The sequence below is a fragment of the Jatropha curcas genome, chromosome 8, assembly GCF_041381405.1.
Source record: "Jatropha curcas cultivar XTBG-Jc1 chromosome 8, XTBG_Jcur_1.0, whole genome shotgun sequence".
Taxonomy (NCBI): Eukaryota; Viridiplantae; Streptophyta; class Magnoliopsida; order Malpighiales; family Euphorbiaceae; genus Jatropha; species Jatropha curcas.
The window spans coordinates 1,782,839-1,802,138 of record NC_143158.1 but is presented as its reverse complement, the minus strand read 5'-3'; the positions used below and the strand labels follow the sequence as shown (position 1 = coordinate 1,802,138).

Genomic DNA, 19,300 nt, shown 5'->3' with positions numbered 1-19,300 from the left:
ACAAGGGATCCTATTCATGTTCATGCATCAGATACTATATGGGCTGAAGTTGCTGCCATTATCAGAAAACCATCCAATATGCAATTGGCCATACACAGGCATCAGGAACCAATGCAAAATTACAGCATTATATTTATACAACGATTGTGATGCAAATGTTGCTCAATCAGTCAATCCACAAACTCATTCACAGCTATCAAGTTTATCACAATTAAACTACCAAATCTTTATCTTTGATCTCTGTAGTCGGTCTCAGCAACTGAAGACTTATGGAATAAGAATATAAGACTTTTTTTTTGGAAAAACAAAGAGTAAGAGCCAAACAGCCCACCAAATCCATCAAATGCTTCTCATTATGCAATTCCAATGGAGGAATCGTTCCTTTTGAGCACCAAATAATTAATAGAAAGATGCCTGCACTCTTTCCTTGAGATGTATAAATTTCCAAATGTTGTTAGCCCTCTACATAAAAGGAACAGGAGCAGTCCTGTGAAGTTCTCCAGCAAGACTATAACTGCTCAGTTAAAGCTTCAAACTCAAAGAATCAAACCAATAAATACACTATACATGAGAGTATTCTATCCGCAAAAGTGTACTGTCTCTATCACGATATACAGCAAAACCATGTTGTTGGAGCTTTTGATCTCATTTTGATATAATATATACTGGCAATGCCACAATTATTTTCATTGCAGTTCTTCACCTGAGAACTGTAACACCTCATCATCCCACATATGCAAGGTTGTTACAGCTTCTTGGGTAAGTTGTAAGTCCTCTTCAGGAACTTCGCAGCTGTTTCATCATTCCGATAACACAAAACTCTCAATAGTGTGTTTGGTTCGGTAGGGCCCCACTGGCCTGAAGTTGGAGGCAATGGAAGCCTGGATTTAGCAGAAGAACCATAACTCTCTAGTGTAAGGCTCTTAAATCGTTCAACTATACTCTCAGTGTCGGTATGAAATAAAGGAAGCACAGCCTTAACTGTGGTAGAAAACTTATTTATTAACTCAGTTGGCAATCCATCTCCGTTAGACCAGAACAAATCTGTGAGAAATTTAAAATCATCTTCAATCATTTCAGAATCCTGCAGAGTGAAAGCACGGGAAGGGCCACCAGCAAGTAAAACCAATAAAAATCCATCAAAGGATGCCTTCATCACATCAGTGATAACTCTTGTTCTGACCCTGTCATGCACTGTAGATGAGATAATTTCCAAATACTGCTCAAGTTCCTGAAGAAAAGGCTCAATCCTAGAAGACGAAACGTCTCCAACATACAGGCCATCCCAAAGAACATGACTTAGGTCATCGAAGACCACCTTATACGCTGTTGCCTCACAGAGTTGTTGAATTCCTTCCACACAAGCAGCTGCTGAAAGCTCAAACTTCACCCCCATCCCATTAGCAAGACCATCCTCTTGAATTGATTTAGAATTCCTCAGTTGAATGACTGTTCTCTTTCCCAAGACTTCTAGTTGCATGCGAATGTGCTGCAAAGTATTAATACGTACACATAGCTGGGGTATCCCATAGGAGGCATCCCCATTTGTAGATCCGACCTGAGATTTCCTTCTCTGGGTTACATGTGACTTCTCCTTCTTTTTGAACACATGGAATTTGGATCCTGCAGTACACCTGGTCAATGCAGGCATAGTAGGAAGGAAAGTACTTCGGGTCCCTGCAGAACATAAAGGAATATATATTTTTTGTATTATAGGAGCTTTGCAATTTAAATGTCGGTATACAATTCTGCAGGTAATGAATTCCATACCACAACCAGATTTTGTCTTCAAGATGTAATTTTGGAGACATCTGTCAAGCCCAGTTACCAAGTCAGGAAGCAAGCTTTGATGCATAAGTATTGGCAACAGGAAGAATGCCTCTAAAGTTTCATCAAAAATTCGTAGAACTTCAACAGCAGAAGGAGCAATTCGCTCTTTGTTTGCCTGTGAATTCCATACCTACAAATAAAGAACTGGAAGATCAGGTCATGGAAAAATGAAATGTTTCAAATTTGCCAATCAGAAACAGAGTTTTAAGTTACTGGTATTCCTCTATTTATCAATTTGAATCCTATAAATTTTCACATAAGATCTGAGGGCTTAGTATATATCCTGACCAGAATTTATTTTTAGCTTCCCGTGTAGTTACACTTATTCCTGAGTTCATTCTTTTAGATAATACTTTGCTGCAAAATAAACTTGGGGTAAACAGCTGCTATTACCCTATCCTATGAATTCATATCTATATACTGAAGAGGAAGTGCCACAATACCTCTTGTTGCAGATTCCTATCTACCCATTCCTTCAGCATGTCAACTCTTGTTCTCATCCAAGATTTCACAAGATTGGCAATCAAAGTTTCAGCCTCATAAGGAGGCATCTCTTGAATTATTGACTTTCCACCATCTTCACTGTCCACTGCATCCTCAACTGCAATCTGCACAAGATCTTTCTCCAATTTGTCAGCAGCACTCAGCACCTGAATTGCATCAGGTGTCAATTCACTAACGCCTGAAAAAAATTTCTTCAGCTCATTTCCATAGCAAGAATGGAGGGTGGCTACTGCTACTCCTGCTGCAAGAGGGTGCCATCTCTTAAATATTGGACTGAACATTGCCTTCTCGCTAAAAGCCAGTTCACTAATGTCTTGAGCAAGGAGGGACAAGACAGGAAGGGAATTTTGCTGTTGTCTACGATGCTTGCTTGATTTAAACTTCTCCATTTTCTGACTCAGAAGGAAAAACAAAACCCTTAAATCATAATATATGATAGCAAAACCAGCAAGCTAGTGTATTTAGGTGAATTGATTAACCATGGAAATAGTATAAATGCATGAATTGATTAACAGTGGAAATAGAATAAATCAAATAGACAAACAATTAATGAAAAAGGCAGAGTCCCCAAGAGGACAACTCAGAAGTGAAGGCTTTGTATCTCCATCAAATGTCAGTCTGTTCTATTCAGAAAAGCAAAATCCTTAAGGTGAGTGTCTAACCATTGAGATAGAATGTTAACTGGAAGACACGGAATACTGGAGATAAAATGTGCATTGATAAAGTTAAATCACTACTGTTAAGGAAATCGTGATGAAAACAATAAGAACTTACCTGAAAAAAAGCAGCACGCAACGATGACCTTATGTAAGTGTCAATTCTATTATGGGCTACATCCCCACCTTCTTTCCTTCTCCTATGATACTCATAAGAGATATCTTCGACCAGTATTTTTGCAGACACAACAGCCACAGCAGCAACACTTTGCAGTGATTCAATATTATCACTATGAAAACTATTACGATAAGCAAGAAGCCTTTTCTCTGCCCAACCCAATATTGAACTCAATATGGAACTCAAAATCTTGGAATAATCTGAATCCTTAGTTGTCTTGGCATCCTTTTCAACTTCCATCAACAGATTATTGGTAGCAAACAATAGGTCATCCTCAACTTGGCCAGTTGCAACATAGTGGTCAAATAAAACCCACAAAAAACAGAGGTTATGCAACATCTGGTTCATCCCAAGGACTGGCCAAGTCTTCTTTATGAGTTCTAAAACTTCATCAATTTCTTCAATAACAATTGATTCGTCATTAATATCAAAACAAGCATTTAAGAGCATTTGATAGAGTCTCAAATTCAATGGCAACCCATCAGCCCAATGGCATCTTTCAGAAACAGACCCATCAAATGATCTGCAGGCAAGAGACATAACTAGGTTTCGGAGAAATTGCATTGATTCATTGTTCTTTCCAGTTTCAATCGGTTTATCTAATGCTGTATGAATACCCTGTTGGAGTCGCCTTGGAGCAGTATCAGACTTATCAAGTGGCATGTTAGGATGCAAAAGCAGTCCAGCTTCTAGAAGCTTCAAATTTCTCTTCTGCCAAGCTTCATATTCTTGTTGATTGGGAAAATCTGAAGACTTGAGCTGCTGCAACAGCTCCAGAGGAAGAACCATTGACTCTATGCGTTTTCCAAGCTGATACAAGTGCATAAAAACAGCAGCTCAATAATTAATCCTGCTCATTTAGAAGATCATATTGAGCAAACCGCAATGAATTAAAAGCTTAAACTTTTACACACAATTCATAAAAATCAACAAATGCATATCCCAACAGAACTTAAAAAAAATCTCAACTGATTTTTAATTGAACTAAAATTACATCCACGGTTCTTTCCCTATCACGTTCAAAATCAACTGGAACCACAATTCTCTCTATTCACAAGGGAGAGAAATGCTAGCAAGGTAATGGGATCCGGGGACCTCAACACTTGGAAATGATTGGACATTTAAAAATAAAAAATAAAAATACAAAAACAAATGATTCCAGTAATCATACTATTCCCTACAATCTCATACTTACTCAAACTGGAAGATAATTCAAATCAGCATCTCCAAGAAAGATCAAAAAAATTATCGAAACAAAGTTCTCACTTTTAACTTTCTCCTTCAAATTAATTTTCTTTTCTTTCATTGAAACAAAATTTAAGAAATCAGTTTCCTTCACCTGCTTTAACTTTCTTATTCTTAGCAATCGAACAGGCGTATACTAAATTCAAAGGCCGACACTAACCTGACCAGCAGCAACCCTCAACATCGCTCGCCTAATCCTCGAATCAGTCTGCTCCGATACTCTCATTTGCACTCTAACCAACTCTCCAATCGTCACCGTCTTCTTCTCCCTCCCTCCATTCACCGAGTCACCAGCACCACCGGTTCTCCTCTTCGTGGGACCCGACCTCAGCCCTAGCGCCTTCTTCACCTTACTTGCTGCCGTTGACGTCAACGACCGCTGAAGCGACGGCGCCGCCGCCGTCGAAGGAGCCGAAGCTTTATCCGAAGTTCTTTCCGACTGTGAGATGTAAGTCAACGGCCTAGTCCCGGAGGTCCGGCAAGCCCCAATTAGAATTTCATAGGCGGATTCTCGGAGCTCCGAATCGGACAAGTTGGGAGCTGCATCAGAGAAAGGAGATTGAAGGTCTTGAATAGGGTAAACAGCCATGGTCACTGCAACGGCGCCGTTTTGAGCGTGTCTACTGGAATTGCCTAAAGATTTGTCCCTGAAGATGTGAGACATATTATGCTAAGTAGGTAGATAAAGGAAAGAAGGTGGGCTAAAGAAGAAGACTTTTTGTGGGTGTTAGAGTGGGTTTTGGTGGTGGTCCTTTTCTTTAGTTTACGACAGAGAGAGAAAGCGAAAATGGATTGGTTTGTGTTATTCTTGCTTGGTTTTTAAGGTAGCCATGATTATAAAGAAAAAGGTATAGAATTTCTCTTACAGTATCAACAGAGAAAGAAGAAAAGAGAATAATACAGAAAAAGTAAAGGAGTGAATTATTGGATTTCAGAATGAAAGATGACGCGGTGGTCTGGTCTGAGACTCAGGCTTCGCTCGTGAAAGAAATATTCAGCAAAGTTAAACATAAACAAAACGGAGTAATAATGGAGAAAGAAGAACCCATTTGTATGGAATTCTTTTATATATCTTAAATAAGCAAAAATAAATTAATTTGAAACCATTTAAATTTAAATATTCAATATCAACCTTTTGTTTTAATTACAAGTATTATTGGCGGCGGGTGAGTTGAGCTGACATTTGGCTGGGAATGTGAACATGAATCTGAATCTGAAAATGAGTAGATTAATTAATAAGAAGACTTGCTCAAAACCGAAGTATCTTAGAAGGAAAATGTCAAACAGAAGCCTGTGTTCGATTGAATTTTTTGGCTTCTTGGTCAGGCCAAAGTACAACCCGACAACGGGCAAAAGGCTTAAAAGCTACACCTCTTCCATTTTTTAAATTAATATAATACAATAATTAGATAATTGTCTCTTAATTTTTTTTTTATATTTAAAAGAATCTCGATCATTTTTATTTTATTTTTTTCTTTGAGCACTAAAGAAAGAGAAAGATTCAAACCTGGTTCAACGTTCTAATGCATTCATGTACCGCATTTTCACTTTGTTAGTTGAGAAGTTAATTAGATTAAAATTAATAGTATTATACTCTTTCTATCTCATCTCATCATAATAGATATAGTTTGAGCTTTATATAGATTATTATTAAAGAATATAATGTAAAATGTTTAAATAATTGAAACAGCATCTAATAATTGACACTTGGCAGCTTTTAATTAGTAAGTAAGAATTCATAAATTGGAAGGTGGAGTGTCCTTAGTCTTTACCAAAGAATATGATCTAGCATTTAAAGTAGCCTCTATCTGAAATTCAACTCAGCCTTAATTTATCATATCTGTCGCACACTGGCAGTGGCAGCCAAAAATCAACATTAGAAAAACACAGATTCTAAAACTACACTTACCATTCTGTTTTATAAAATATTCATTGGACAAACACCACTTGATTGCCAATAACAAGAATTAGAGCTCCCAATGGGCCAACAGGCCCAATATAAACAAGATTTATAAAAGAGAGAGAAAGAGGGAGACATCAATGGGCCTGTAAAAGAGTAAAGAAATTTCTAATGACCAAAACCAATCAGGCCCAGATTAGGTTTTGGATTTGCAGTTCCATACAAACCCCTGGGCTCATTATTCGTTTGTTATTTGTCTGCATGGAAATATGTAAGATTTAAACTATCTTTATGGATTCTTCTCCTAATTTTGTGGCTTTCCTAGAGTTTTTATTTTTACATACAGTTCCAGTTATTCAAAGTTCTTAGCTATTTGGTTTTTTTTTTTTTTTTTTTTTTTTGATATTTTTTTTACAGTATCCAAATTTAACTATGTGAAAATATTAGATTCTTCCCTCTCTTTTTTTTTTTTGGCTAAATTACTGTTTTCTTTGCTGCTCTGCTAATTGTATATGGTCATTGGATGATTACATATTTTAATCCGGTAGAAATGGCCTACATGAATTGGACTGGATCAGGCTGTCTTAAAACCCAAACTTCCAAAGTTGGGTTGTAAAGCCCAACCAAATTTGGGCTTTGGAAGAAACTCTTGGAATCAGAGGCTGGGCTTTGAAACTTTAACTGAACCTAAAAAAAAAAAAAAAAAAATTAATTGCTCACTTGGGTAGGTCAAATTTCACTAGCCATCATTAATTTAAACCAACCCATACATATCAAGAGTTTGATTCATGAAAAAGCTCTTTTAAGCGGCCAGTCACAAATCTCGAAATAAGATTATTCTCGTACTAAAAAATATAAAATAGTAGTAAAAAAAAAAAATTATACTTGTCCTTGTGTATGTGCTTATGTCCAAAAACTAGCCAAAAAAGACAAATATATCTATGTAAAATAGGATAAAATAAATACAAAATACAATAAGCCTGTGTAGCGAGTTCTTGACAGAGAAATGATATGAAATTGAAGAATGATGCCATGTGCAATTTGATGTTCATCGCTCTAACCGAGATTATAAACATGGGCTTAACACTCACTTCACATGGAATCAACAATCCTTGTCTGTTTTATTACAAGAATTTGTGATTATGGAACTGCTAATCCAATTAATTTTTAATTTACAACTAATTATTCGATTCTTTGCTAATAATTCAATTATCATCACCATTATTTGTGATTAATTACTTCTTTTGCTTGATTTTTCTCACGTGCCATAGTAATTAGAATCCATGGATGTCCTTTGGCAAAAAATTATCCACCTCACTGATCATGAGCCTTAAAAGGGCAAAACATGTTCAAGGACATGCATGATTTGTTCATTATTGCATGAAATTCTTTAAAAAGTAGAAACAAAAAACAAAAAAAAGAGAAAAAAAAAATGAAAAATGAATAAACATATAGTCTGTGCAAGAAAAACATAATTTCCCTTTCCAAGAAAGGCTCCTGAGGATCACATGTTTCTTCCACTGTTCCCATTTCAAATATGAAATGTCACAAATCTCCTCCTTTTCTTTTCCCTGTCTCACACAAATTAAAACCCGACAAATCAATGTAAATTGTTATTTTTTAATAAATAAATAAATATGAGACAGAAATAAAAGACACTTTTTTATAAAAATATTATAATTATGAAGTGGCGATATTGCTCCATTTATTATATATACATTAATAATTTTAATAAAACGTGTTAATTCATGAAACTCTTACATAAACATAAACATATTCAATTAATTTGTGGATTTCGCTAAACGCACTATGCGTGTGGTTTATTAACACCCACGTGCGAGTTGCGACCAACCCACCAGAAAATAACATTATTATTACATATTGTCAATTGCAGATTCTATGGACGCCGCAAATCCGAGGAGGACCCCTATATGTCTTTTTTTCCCTCTTATATTCTAACGCACCGCCCGGCCTTTTCACTGCAACACACTCGTGCATATTTTTAGTCAAACTTTTCACTACATTTGATGTGATCATGGTTAATCGGACGGTCCATGCCACGTCTCTCTATTATTGATCATGCAAATTTATGTACCTTATTAATAATAAATCTTGAGGTCGGCAGATTTCTATAGGTTCATCAGATGACCCTACAGCAGGTCTGTGTCGTATCTTAAAGAAATTTTTTATATGTTAGTAGAAATTGTTTTCTTTTAAATTAAAGAAGAAAAAAATTGCTGTGGAGGGTCCATGGACGTCCATGGTTGGTAGGTGACGAAGGGCTATCAAAATTTCTATTTTCTACTTAAAAATAAATTTTGTCGACATTTTTATTCATATTCAGAACTTAGAAATAGATGTTTGTTTCCAAAATTTTTTAGGTATCCAAACGGTATAGGGTAAATATTTTTTATCTTTTCAGTACCATGAATCGAACTTTTAAGATTGAGATTATTAATCATTTCAATTAACCGATATTGATAAATAAAGATTCCCTTCAAATAAAATTCGAGTAAAAAATAATTTATTTCTATTATTTTAATAGTAATATTGTAAAAATATTACTATATGTTATAAAAACTAATAATAAAAATATATCCCTTTTACTTAAAACAATCAAGTGTTTTAACTAATTAAGTACTTAATTTGAAAATAATAAATGGATGCGACAAACAAAAAAAGAAAGAAAGCTTAACTTCCTTAATTAATATCCATTAACTTTTGTGGTATGTGTTAATAGCTAAGAAATCCATCCCGTCCAAACAAAAGAAATATACATCGGAGAATAGATAAACGACCCGCCGTTAATACAATTTTAGGCAGACAAAAAATATCTTTTTCCTTAAAGGACATTCTGTATCTGTTAACTTTCCCTTTTCTCAATCTCTAACCCTCCAATTAGTCAATGAACCGCATTTCAAATTTTTGGAAGCATATAATTATTTTTTTATCTTAAGATCATAGATCGGTCAATTAATTAAAAGCTATTAGCCCGTTTAATATTGTTTTTAAGAACCAAATAAATATGATTAAGGAGTTGGGACACTATTTTAAAATGATTGCAACTAAAATCAAATCAAAATTTAATTATTTATAATAAAAAAAGAATTATAAGGTAATCTATCATATTCGTATCATTAATGAATTACAAGATTTACCTAAGATGGTTTAGTTTAAGTATAACAGTTATATTTCGATTCATCTTACTTTTTTTTAAAGGTTTTATAATTAGATGTTGAACCCATTTCATATCGCGCATTAGATATAGCTCTCCTATGCACTATTCACGGTGTTATTATAGAAAATATTTTATCGAGTTGTTGAAGTGAAGTACACACTGTTTAATAACTGCATGATCAAATCATAAAATCAACATTTTGAAAATGACGTTTAACATAAATGCTTCCCACTGAAAATGATTAATCTTTCATTAAAGCGTTAAACGATGATTAAATATTTGTTTCACTTTCTTTTAATCATTGATAAAGTAGAAATACTAATAGGTTCGTGCAAATGCAATTTCCATCGAACTCCATTAATTAATTAGTTCAGTCATCTTTTGAAATAGCAATAAAAGTCCACATCATTTCATTTCCTCTTGACAAATTAAAAGTCGACATAAAATAAAATCTTGATTCTATTCATCTTTTGAAACGGTACAAATAAATATTGGAAATGATAATATTATTAAAATTAGACGACGAGAGGCTGATATACAAAGTAAGACTAAGAGAGAAAGTTCTTAGCTTCCACAATCAAAGTTTTCCCTATGGCAGACAAATTTCACTTTTTTCTAGTGCTCTGTAGGTCCTACTGCCATATATGAAAAAGCAAAAATCTTCCTATTTCCTTTCTTTTAATTTGATAGATTGAAGGATCAGTTTCATCTTCCAAGTTATGCTGACAAATATTGAATGATGATAATTTTTTTTTTTTTTTTTTTGAAAAAAAAAAAAAAGCATAGAAACGACATCCAGTAAAGATTGATAGCAACAAAAATATATAATTAAATGGCATCTGCATACCTATTTGTCGTTTTGATGATATGATGATGGGAAATGCGAATGAAACCAGAACTTTTGAAGATGAAGAGAGGATAGAGAAATTCTTTTTGGTTTCTGACAAATGAATCACCTGATCATAGCATTTGATTGACCTTGCTTCCTATGCATATTTGCAGTGTTGTCAACACATGATTGTTCATTTAATATAACATTTATCAATTCACAAACTTTTTGTTATAGAGAAAATTATTATTTCAATCTCTCCATTTCTAAATAATTTTTACTTTTGACTATAAAACTAATAAGATGCTTCATAATAATATTATTTTTATCCAACATTATTAAGCTGTAATATTGCTCAAATATGGTTTATCTTTTTTAAAAAATAAGGCTTTTAATTTATTTATATAATATAAAAATTAGTTTATTAGAAAGGCAAAATTTAAGAATAAAATCTTAAATGAGAGCCGCAAATCTTGAAAAGTGCAATTGAAAAGTGAATATATAGAAATACAGCTGGTAATTGGGGTGGGGTCCATAGTCCAGTGCCGATGCGAATCTAGTACACCAGAAGAAGCGTTGACGCGGATTCAACACTATGCACGTGCTGTGACCTCCCGATGCCGACAGTCGCTATTTACTGGTCAGTGTTTTCCACTCCCTTCCCTCCCTGCTTTGCTGTATGTGGATTGCGTTCCTTTCCTTGCAGCGACTTCTACACTCGTCGACCAGGCGTTTCCTCCGCCGCCAGCACGGCCTCTCCTTGCTCCCTCACCGCTACAGCTCACGTGACTCTCTTAATTTATTAAGTTATTATGTTTCTAACCTTCAACCCACCCCCCACATGTACCAATCTCACAGGAGAAAATTGTTTTTTCTTTATTTCAATTTTTAGGTTTTCTCTTTATATTTTCAGTTTCACACATTTCGCTCTAACCTATGACTAATCCTGTTAATATTAATCTTGTGTTTAAATATTAATTATATATCATATAATTAGTTCTTGTGTTTGGAATTTTTGAGTTAATATTTTAAAAATGACAATTTATCGCAATGTATACATATTTATTTATTAAGTATTTATTTTTAATATTAAAAATAAAATTCCAATTTCAACAACCTCTTTTTTAAATAATCTTTAAGAATGATGGTCATTGTCTTCTATCTAATTCGACATTACAAGGTTCCTACCGACTTGTAAGCACTTAAATGGGACCACTTACATTTTTTTTTTTTAAAAAAAAAATTAATTATCGAAGATGAATTACTGAATTACTAATATGAGTTAATGACTTGAAATTGTTCACTTTATGTGATAATGATTGATGGCGTATTTTAATGCTACCCTATAAGAAATTAGCGTCAAATAACGGTGATTTAAATCCACCAATAGCATACCAACACGTAGTTCTCATCAATCATGTCGATCGGCCTATAAATTTTGCAAACTCAACATCAACCTTTTATATAATGTACAAATCAATCATTATATTCTTTGTATTGCAAGAAAATATTACATATATAATTCAATATTTCTTTTTATTGGTTGAAACTCGAAACACATTTATTATTTTTGAAAGTAACTTTTTATCTAAAAAAATTAATTATTTTTCTCTCTTAATTTATTTTTATTTCCTTTTTCTTTTGATTCATCCAAACACCACAATAAAGGATAACTAAGGAAAAAAAAATAGTAATTTATATTTTTTTTTCTTATTTTCTCCTCTAATTGTCTTTCTTCTATTTTTTTTTTCTCTCATTTTCAAACAAAGTGAATATGTTAAATAATTATATAAATGGTAACATTTCGTATTTTAATTCTTAAAAAAAAAACATTTCGTACTTTAATAATTGTACTTACTAGCAATTAAATTGTAGGAGAGTTATCTATATCACAGCTCTCATTGTCAAAACATAAAATAATGATCAGTACTGTGACTTTTCATTTTCTTTTTCCAAAAATTTTGCAATTATACGAGTAAACAACCTTAACACGATACTAACTGTTGGTACAATTATTTACCAAAAAATAAAAGTATTTTTCAGCAAAAATTTCTCAAATTGGAAAAGTATCACTACATTAATTTTAATAAAATAAATTTTAAAATATACTATTATTATTAATCATTAATATAATATTAAAAACAAAAAAAAAAAAAATTTCTATATAAGTAAACACATGATATATTCATGTATGAAATGACAAAACTGTCGACGAAAAATATTTTTGACTAATGCATGAATTATTGGTAGGGATGAAGAATAATCAAGTGCTTTGATGACTAAAATGAGCCAAAAACTTTTCCAACCCAGAAAAAGGTTTCTCTTAAAAGTTAAAACTACTGTGTCTTTCTTTTATGGTTGACAAGAACTGTCGACCAATCAACTTACGAAGCAGAAAAGCCATGTCTTTCCTATGATGTCTCTTTCATTGTTTGTTCAAATTAATTTAGTTATTAATTAATTATATATTGTTATTATAATAATTAATTATCAATTTGTGTAATCTAAACTTGAATGTTGGTGAAACACGTTTACACTGAATACAATATTGATCTTGTTTACACTGAATACAATAAATACTTCACAAGTAACTATTGAATTTGAGATAAACAATAATTTAGTCAAATTACGCTTGAGTTTATTATAATTTAGGAGAATTAATTATTTCCTTGATTATTATATAAAAACTTTAAATCAATTATATTTTAGAAAGAGAGTAATCTTTTTATTCTTATCTAGACATTTTGTGTCTCACTTGAGAATAGGATAAAAGTTAAAAGTTGTGAAATTTAACCGAAGCTATAGAGAGGATGAATTTATCTTATGACACGTGGCTAAAACTTCTCAAGCCCATTACGTTTCTTTATACGGGTAAAAACCAATGAGATGTCTTTTGAAACAATTTAGCACTAATGAAATATTGACAAGTAAAGATTACTAATAAAGGTCATTAATAATCCAATCGACAACTCTGAAAATATTGAATCATATAAGCATTTAGAACGTGCAAATTTGGACCACCTTGCAAAACGATAGTACTACTGTTGGAGTGAAGGGAGAGGTTTCAATTTATTAAATGGTTGAAAGATCCGATATAATCTTTAAGTTACACAATAAAAGATTCTTTTCTTATGTCGTTAAATTAGTAAGAACTGATATGATCCGAAGAGCTCGAACATGAAATTTTCTATTATTCATATTCATAAAAGGCCAATCAAATTACGAATAATCTGCGTTTGTTATCATCCAAATTTATAAATCAAGAAATAGTTTAGGTATGAAACATAGGAGTCAGGAGTAAATGCTGATAAATGAGCTGTGGCCTATCAGGAATTGAAGGAGACTGTTGAAAGGGATCATCGGTCATCTTATTCACTTTAATTTAATGACTGCGGCCTAGCCTTTCTTGTTGCGCCATTATCCTCTACCACCAAACTCATTTTACCTTTCTTTTTCTTTCCTAATTAAATTCATCTGCCAATTCTACTATTCCACTTATAATTAATTTAATTTAAATTTTCTTTATTAATATTTTTTTTTTGACTTTTTATATCAACAGCGATGACTATTTTCAGACAAATTTTATTCTTAAAGTCAAAATTTAAGCATATATATATATATACTGAAATTTTTAAGAGAGTTAACTAAACTTTTTACAATAATTATAATAATTATTATTACTATTACTTAAATCAAACCGAACCATATATGAATTGAGATATGGTGGTCGGGCCAATTGGGTTCAATTACCATCAAATACCAACTAACCCTTTAATTGGAAGGGGGTAATAGCCTATATAGATATTATGATACAATAAAGAAAGACTAGGACACGTGGATTAACTCAAATTTCAATCATGATTTCATTTCTTGTTTTGTTTATCCAATTTCATTTTTCTCATTTGGGATTTTTGATGGGTTTTAAGTACAATTATTGAGATAAAAAAAAATTTAAATTGATAAAATTTATAGATTTTTCTCTTTTTATTTATGGTCTTATAAATATTTACATCGAAGGTATTATTATATTCTTAAAAATAATTATTTTCCTGATTCTGATGCATCATGTTAATGAAACTGTGACTTAATTTATTATTGTATTATAATAATATTTCTAATTGAAGCAATCAGCTGGACTTGGTTCAGACTTTCCCAGCACGTGTGCAGCTACGATAATAGAGAAAAGCATGTGGCCATTGGAATCCAATTTATTGATGATCCATGCTGTTGACTGCGTGTAAACGACAAATTTGGTTAATTAATCATATTTAATGTACGATGATTTCATATTAAATCAGTATTTAGGAATAATTAGTTGATTGATTTGATATCTTGAAGGGCTAATCACTTGCGTAAGTTCTTTTTGCTCTACCTCTAAAGTAGCAAAACCCTAATTAAAGAATATAATTAAAATATTCACATGGTAACACTTCATATTTATATTTTTCACACTTCAACCCACAATTTTGTGGCTACAAATACTTTTTCCGTTTGAAAATAAAAGTAGCCGTTTTGAATGTTAAAAAATAATAAATAATATTTTTTGATATTATTATTTTCATAAATTATTATTAATTTTAATATTAAAAGTAATTTATGAAAATAAATTAGCATGTCCTGAAAAATTGAAGATATGAATCTAAAAACAACAGATTATTACCTGGAATACGAGGGAAAACACATGTATTCACACACCTTAATTGTTTTTTTCGAGTAAATTCTTTTTGCAAACCAAAAGTCAACCCTGTAATTAAAGATGCACGTGTCACGATTACAAGCAAGGAAGCAATTCACAATGGTACATTTCTAATTTTGTCAAATGTGTCATTCCATGTTGGTAGGAGTAATTAATTAGCGAATTCTTCTATTGGTCCTGCATTAAATTAAATGAAATTAAAAAACTCTTACGAATATGTAGCAATTGCTAGATTTAAGGTCTCCCAATTTCCAACCAAATTAAAATAATTATATTTTAAAAAATAGTCAACACTTAATCACTAATTAATTATTAGTAACAAAATTAACTGAATTTTCTTTGAAGGAGTAATAAGAAGGCAAATGTTTGATTATTAATAAGAAAATAAAATGGAATTATTCCATTTTCTTTCCTTGAACATCTTAATTAGGTGGTTTGAACCTTAGGATTTTGTATTTGTTTTATATTGTTGGAGTCTAGCAAAAATGCAATTTTTAAAAAAAATTAATTAGACATCGGAAATTATTAATTAAAGACGAAAAAGAAAATTATGGAAACCATCCAAAATTTCTGTGACCTAGATTTTAAGCAAGTAGGGATGCCCTAATTATGTTAGCAAGTACGGAATATTGGTGGGGTTTAATTGGCCAATATATTGGTGGTTTTGTACTATTCACAAATTTAACCTAATTTCACTAACTATATATATATAGTTCACCTAGGGCGTAATATTCAAGTAAAATAATGTCGACCTGACCTTGTTGGTTAAATATTTGGATTTAATGAAATTATAAGACGAATTTAGACATAAAAATTTAATAAAAGGGCAAAATTTTGATTCTTATATAAATAAAATTAGCCAATTTGTATTTGTGGTAATAAGTACTAATAACTATACTATAAGAATCTTGAATCCAAAAAGGAAAGGCTCAATCTTTGGAAATAAAATTGATGTTATGAGAGATGAAACTGTTGATAGACCACTGAAATGGGAATAGTGTCTGAGTCTTCTATTGCACTATTAGCCATTGGGAAAGGAAAGCTAAGTTTATAAGGAAAATGACTTTTTGCCTCTTTCTTATTGTCAACGTGGTAAGAAATCCCAAATAAGTGAAAAGAACCAACCCAATGCAACATGTAATTTCATTTTTTTTTTTTTTTTTTTTGGGTTAGTACTAGTTGTTCTTGTTTACATCTATTGATTTTTTATACTTACTTTGTGCAAATTTTGAATGGTAAATAGTTACAAATCAAAAATCAAATGATATCCATCTAACACATGCTCGAGTTGAACACAGAAGATATATGAATTATAATAGTTTGTATTTTCTCTGTTTCGCTAAATTTGACATGTATTAATTTTTCATAAGAATTAAGAAAATAATTGAATTACCTCAAATTTTTTAAAAAATAAGGATAATTGACTAAATTAATGTTTAATTAAGATAAAATATAATGCAGATATATCTAGGATAAAATTAAAATAAAATAATAAATACAATTTTGATTTTTTAAAAATGTCGTCTAAAATTGAAATAAAAAAAAGTTAAAAAACTGTTAAATTTAACGGAATAAAATGAGTATTTTATTTCCAAGTATGTTACATGGGAGCCGGATGGTGTTTAATAAACGAAATAATAGCCAACATAATAATTCCCAAGGAAAAACCGAAAAACAACAACAACAACAATAATAATAATAATAATAATAATAATAAAGAATAAAATCTTAACGACCCTACTTAAAATCTTTTAATGACATAAATCTAACATCATTATTTTATGGTCCCGATATTTTCAACATAATTTAATTATGATTAGAGCATACCTGCAAAATATTAAATTTAATATTTAAATTAAATACAATATAGCAGGAGAATATTATTATAATAAATCCATATGTAAGTAAAGACACTCTGCTAGAAATAAGTTAGTTGAAATGGAATTGTCAATGGGATATAGCCCCATCTAACAAATAATACAATTCTATTTAATTATATATATATATAATTAAAGAAAAAATAAAATCAAGAATAACACTATTGATTGAAATAATTATTTGACAAGTCTATTTAATTTTTTTTTAAAAATGCAAAGTGTTTCTTTGAAAAGTAAAAATTTAATAATAATTCCAAATGTCTAATTTTGCTAAGTTGGAAGTGAACTAAAACCTAGTTTGTTAAATTATAGCAAGATTGCATAGCAGTATAGGTGGGAGAAAAATGTGCCTCTTTAGGACACAAAAAGAAACACATCAAAATGTACAAGTCTTACATGTGCACACACACCATGAAAATTTCTAAATTAACCAATTTCATGAGTTTCATAATCAGAAGATCAAACAAAGAATTAGGGTTTTCAATTATAAGACATCATCCTAAACAAGTCCAACCATGTCTTAAACCTAATTAAGACTTTCAAATATTTAATTTATCAGTAAAGGGAAGTATATTTGACCATTCAATTTGAGATAAAACAAGCAATTTATCTGCAAAATGCTAAAGCAGAAAAGGAAAGAGAAGAGCTAAAGAACAAGAACACAACTTGAGAAGGAAGAAAAGTATTTTTAGCCCTTCAATAAGAAAAAATTGCCAAAGGGCTCTCTCTCACAATATCAAAATACCCATAAGAAAAAGTTATATAAAAAGGTTAAAAAAAAAAGACACACCAAAAGTTAATCTCTAATTAAAATTTAAAGCACTAGTTAATCTTCCCATAACAAAAGCTCAAAACCACTATTTATCACACTTTCGGACATGTAATCCTCGTACCAAGGTGGATTGTATAGCCACGGGTCGCCAAATACAAACTCGTCCCTCAGCTCGGGCGACTTCTCGAAACTCATTTCTAGACTCGGTAACTCCACAATCTGGCTCAGTTCTTCTGGCGTTGCCACGTCACACGGAGATGACGTAACTTCTGCTGTTGACGACGATGATGATTGCGTCACCGTCGACGATGATGACGCATTATTGATGTTATTGTCATGCTGGGTGTCCTTGCTAATGTGAAAGTCCATTGAAGCAGCTTTAGCGGCGGCGGCTTGGACGTCGCGAGGCGAGTTAGAGGCGGGTCGAGGCAGCGACCCAGCGAGTTCAGGGAAGTTAAGGATTGCCGAGTTGCCTTTAATGGTTAAAGCAGCCACGTCGTGTGCACGTGCCGCCATTTCGGGTGTGGAAAAAGTGCCGAGCCAGATCCGGTTCTTCTTCCGGGGCTCTCGTATCTCCGATACCCATTTGCCCCAAGTGCGCATTCTCACTCCTCTATACACCGGATGCTTGCTACTGTCTCTAGCCCTCTTGGGTTTTCTCTGATCATTCTCATCCGAGTCGGATTTCCGAACCGGTTTTGTAGATAACCCGGATGAAGATGGCGAACAAGGAGCTGGAAAAGAAGAGTTAATACTGGACTCGGTCTCCCAATTCGAGTTTTCTCGAATCGTGTCAGGCATTTTTGGTGATCGCGAATCACTATTGTGTAGTACTTTCTTGCTTTGTTTCAGATAAAACCCAGAAAACAATTTTCTTGGAGAGAGAAAATATAAGTAGAGAGAGAAAGCAGAAAATGCACAAAGAAGAATGGGGTTATTCTGGGTCTTTATAGAGGACAGTATAGAAGATTGAAGAGAGGGAGAAAGACATAGTGGGGTTTAAGTAGAAAGCTGAGAGAGAAAGAAGACTGAGGAGAGGGATGTGCCAAAATGAGAAGAGAAGGAAAACGTGGAGGTTCTAGTTATAAGCGAACCCGCCAAAGATACATAATCACAGTCATTAATTAGCATAATCACATATTAACAAGCTTTGGCTCTCTGTTAGTTAGTTCTACATGATTATTGGGTTTTGAAAATTCAGTAATGCAGGAAATTTCCTAACACTTACAAATTTTTAATTGATAAATTAAGCGATTTTGAAGCTTTAATTAGAGTACAGGAGTCGGCCTAGGAAGGGAGAGGTGGCCAGGTGGGCGTGTGGATGGTCACAGGCTCACAGCTGGCAAAGGAATGGTAGAAATGGGCTGACTTCACTGTACTTAATTCTTTTAATTCACTCTCTTATTTTATAAATGTGTTGTTTGTCATTATTGATACGATGATAGTTAACTGAGTAATGTATCTTTTATAAGACTTATTTTACCAATTTAATAAATTAAAGGAGGGCTAATTCAATTGTATATCATTTTGAGTCACGGCTATAAGAGTTTTTATCAATTTAATGAATTAAAAGGGAGAGTTTTCTCTGTTGCATAATAGTAATATTGTTTGACGTATTAGATCTTTTTATAAATG

At 32.3% G+C, this 19,300-nt stretch overlaps 2 protein-coding genes across 2 annotated transcripts; both read right to left on the bottom strand.

Moving 5' to 3' along the window:
* Nucleotides 1–112: 112 nt before the first annotated feature.
* LOC105637771 (Gls protein (DUF810)) lies at nt 113–5,604 on the bottom strand. Its single transcript, XM_012221385.4, has 5 exons — nt 4,574–5,604; nt 3,109–3,978; nt 2,274–2,726; nt 1,771–1,960; nt 113–1,677 (listed from the first exon to the last, which is right to left on the bottom strand). Exons 1-5 carry the CDS (start codon nt 5,075–5,077, stop codon nt 746–748), a joined length of 2,949 nt encoding a protein of 982 aa, XP_012076775.1. The 5' UTR covers nt 5,078–5,604; the 3' UTR covers nt 113–745.
* Nucleotides 5,605–17,559: 11,955 nt separating this feature from the next.
* LOC105637770 (ethylene-responsive transcription factor TINY) lies at nt 17,560–18,899 on the bottom strand. Its single transcript, XM_012221384.4, has one exon. The coding sequence runs from the start codon at nt 18,464–18,466 to the stop codon at nt 17,720–17,722; it is 747 nt and encodes a 248-aa protein (XP_012076774.1). The 5' UTR covers nt 18,467–18,899; the 3' UTR covers nt 17,560–17,719.
* Between the last annotated feature and the right edge of the window lie 401 nt (nt 18,900–19,300).

What these genes read in the sequence shown, in the direction of transcription:
- LOC105637771 (XM_012221385.4), bottom strand. Translation starts at nt 5,077, where the DNA reads ATGTCTCACATCTTCAGGGACAAATCTTTAGGCAATTCCAGTAGACAC. An exon ending in TGAGGGTTGCTGCTGGTCAG is followed by an intron (nt 3,979 to 4,573) that starts GTTAGTGTCGGC and finishes CACTTGTATCAG; the next exon opens with CTTGGAAAACGCATAGAGTC. An exon ending in ATAGGAATCTGCAACAAGAG is followed by an intron (nt 1,961 to 2,273) that starts GTATTGTGGCAC and finishes CTTTATTTGTAG; the next exon opens with GTATGGAATTCACAGGCAAA.
- LOC105637770 (XM_012221384.4), bottom strand. Translation starts at nt 18,466, where the DNA reads ATGCCTGACACGATTCGAGAAAACTCGAATTGGGAGACCGAGTCCAGT.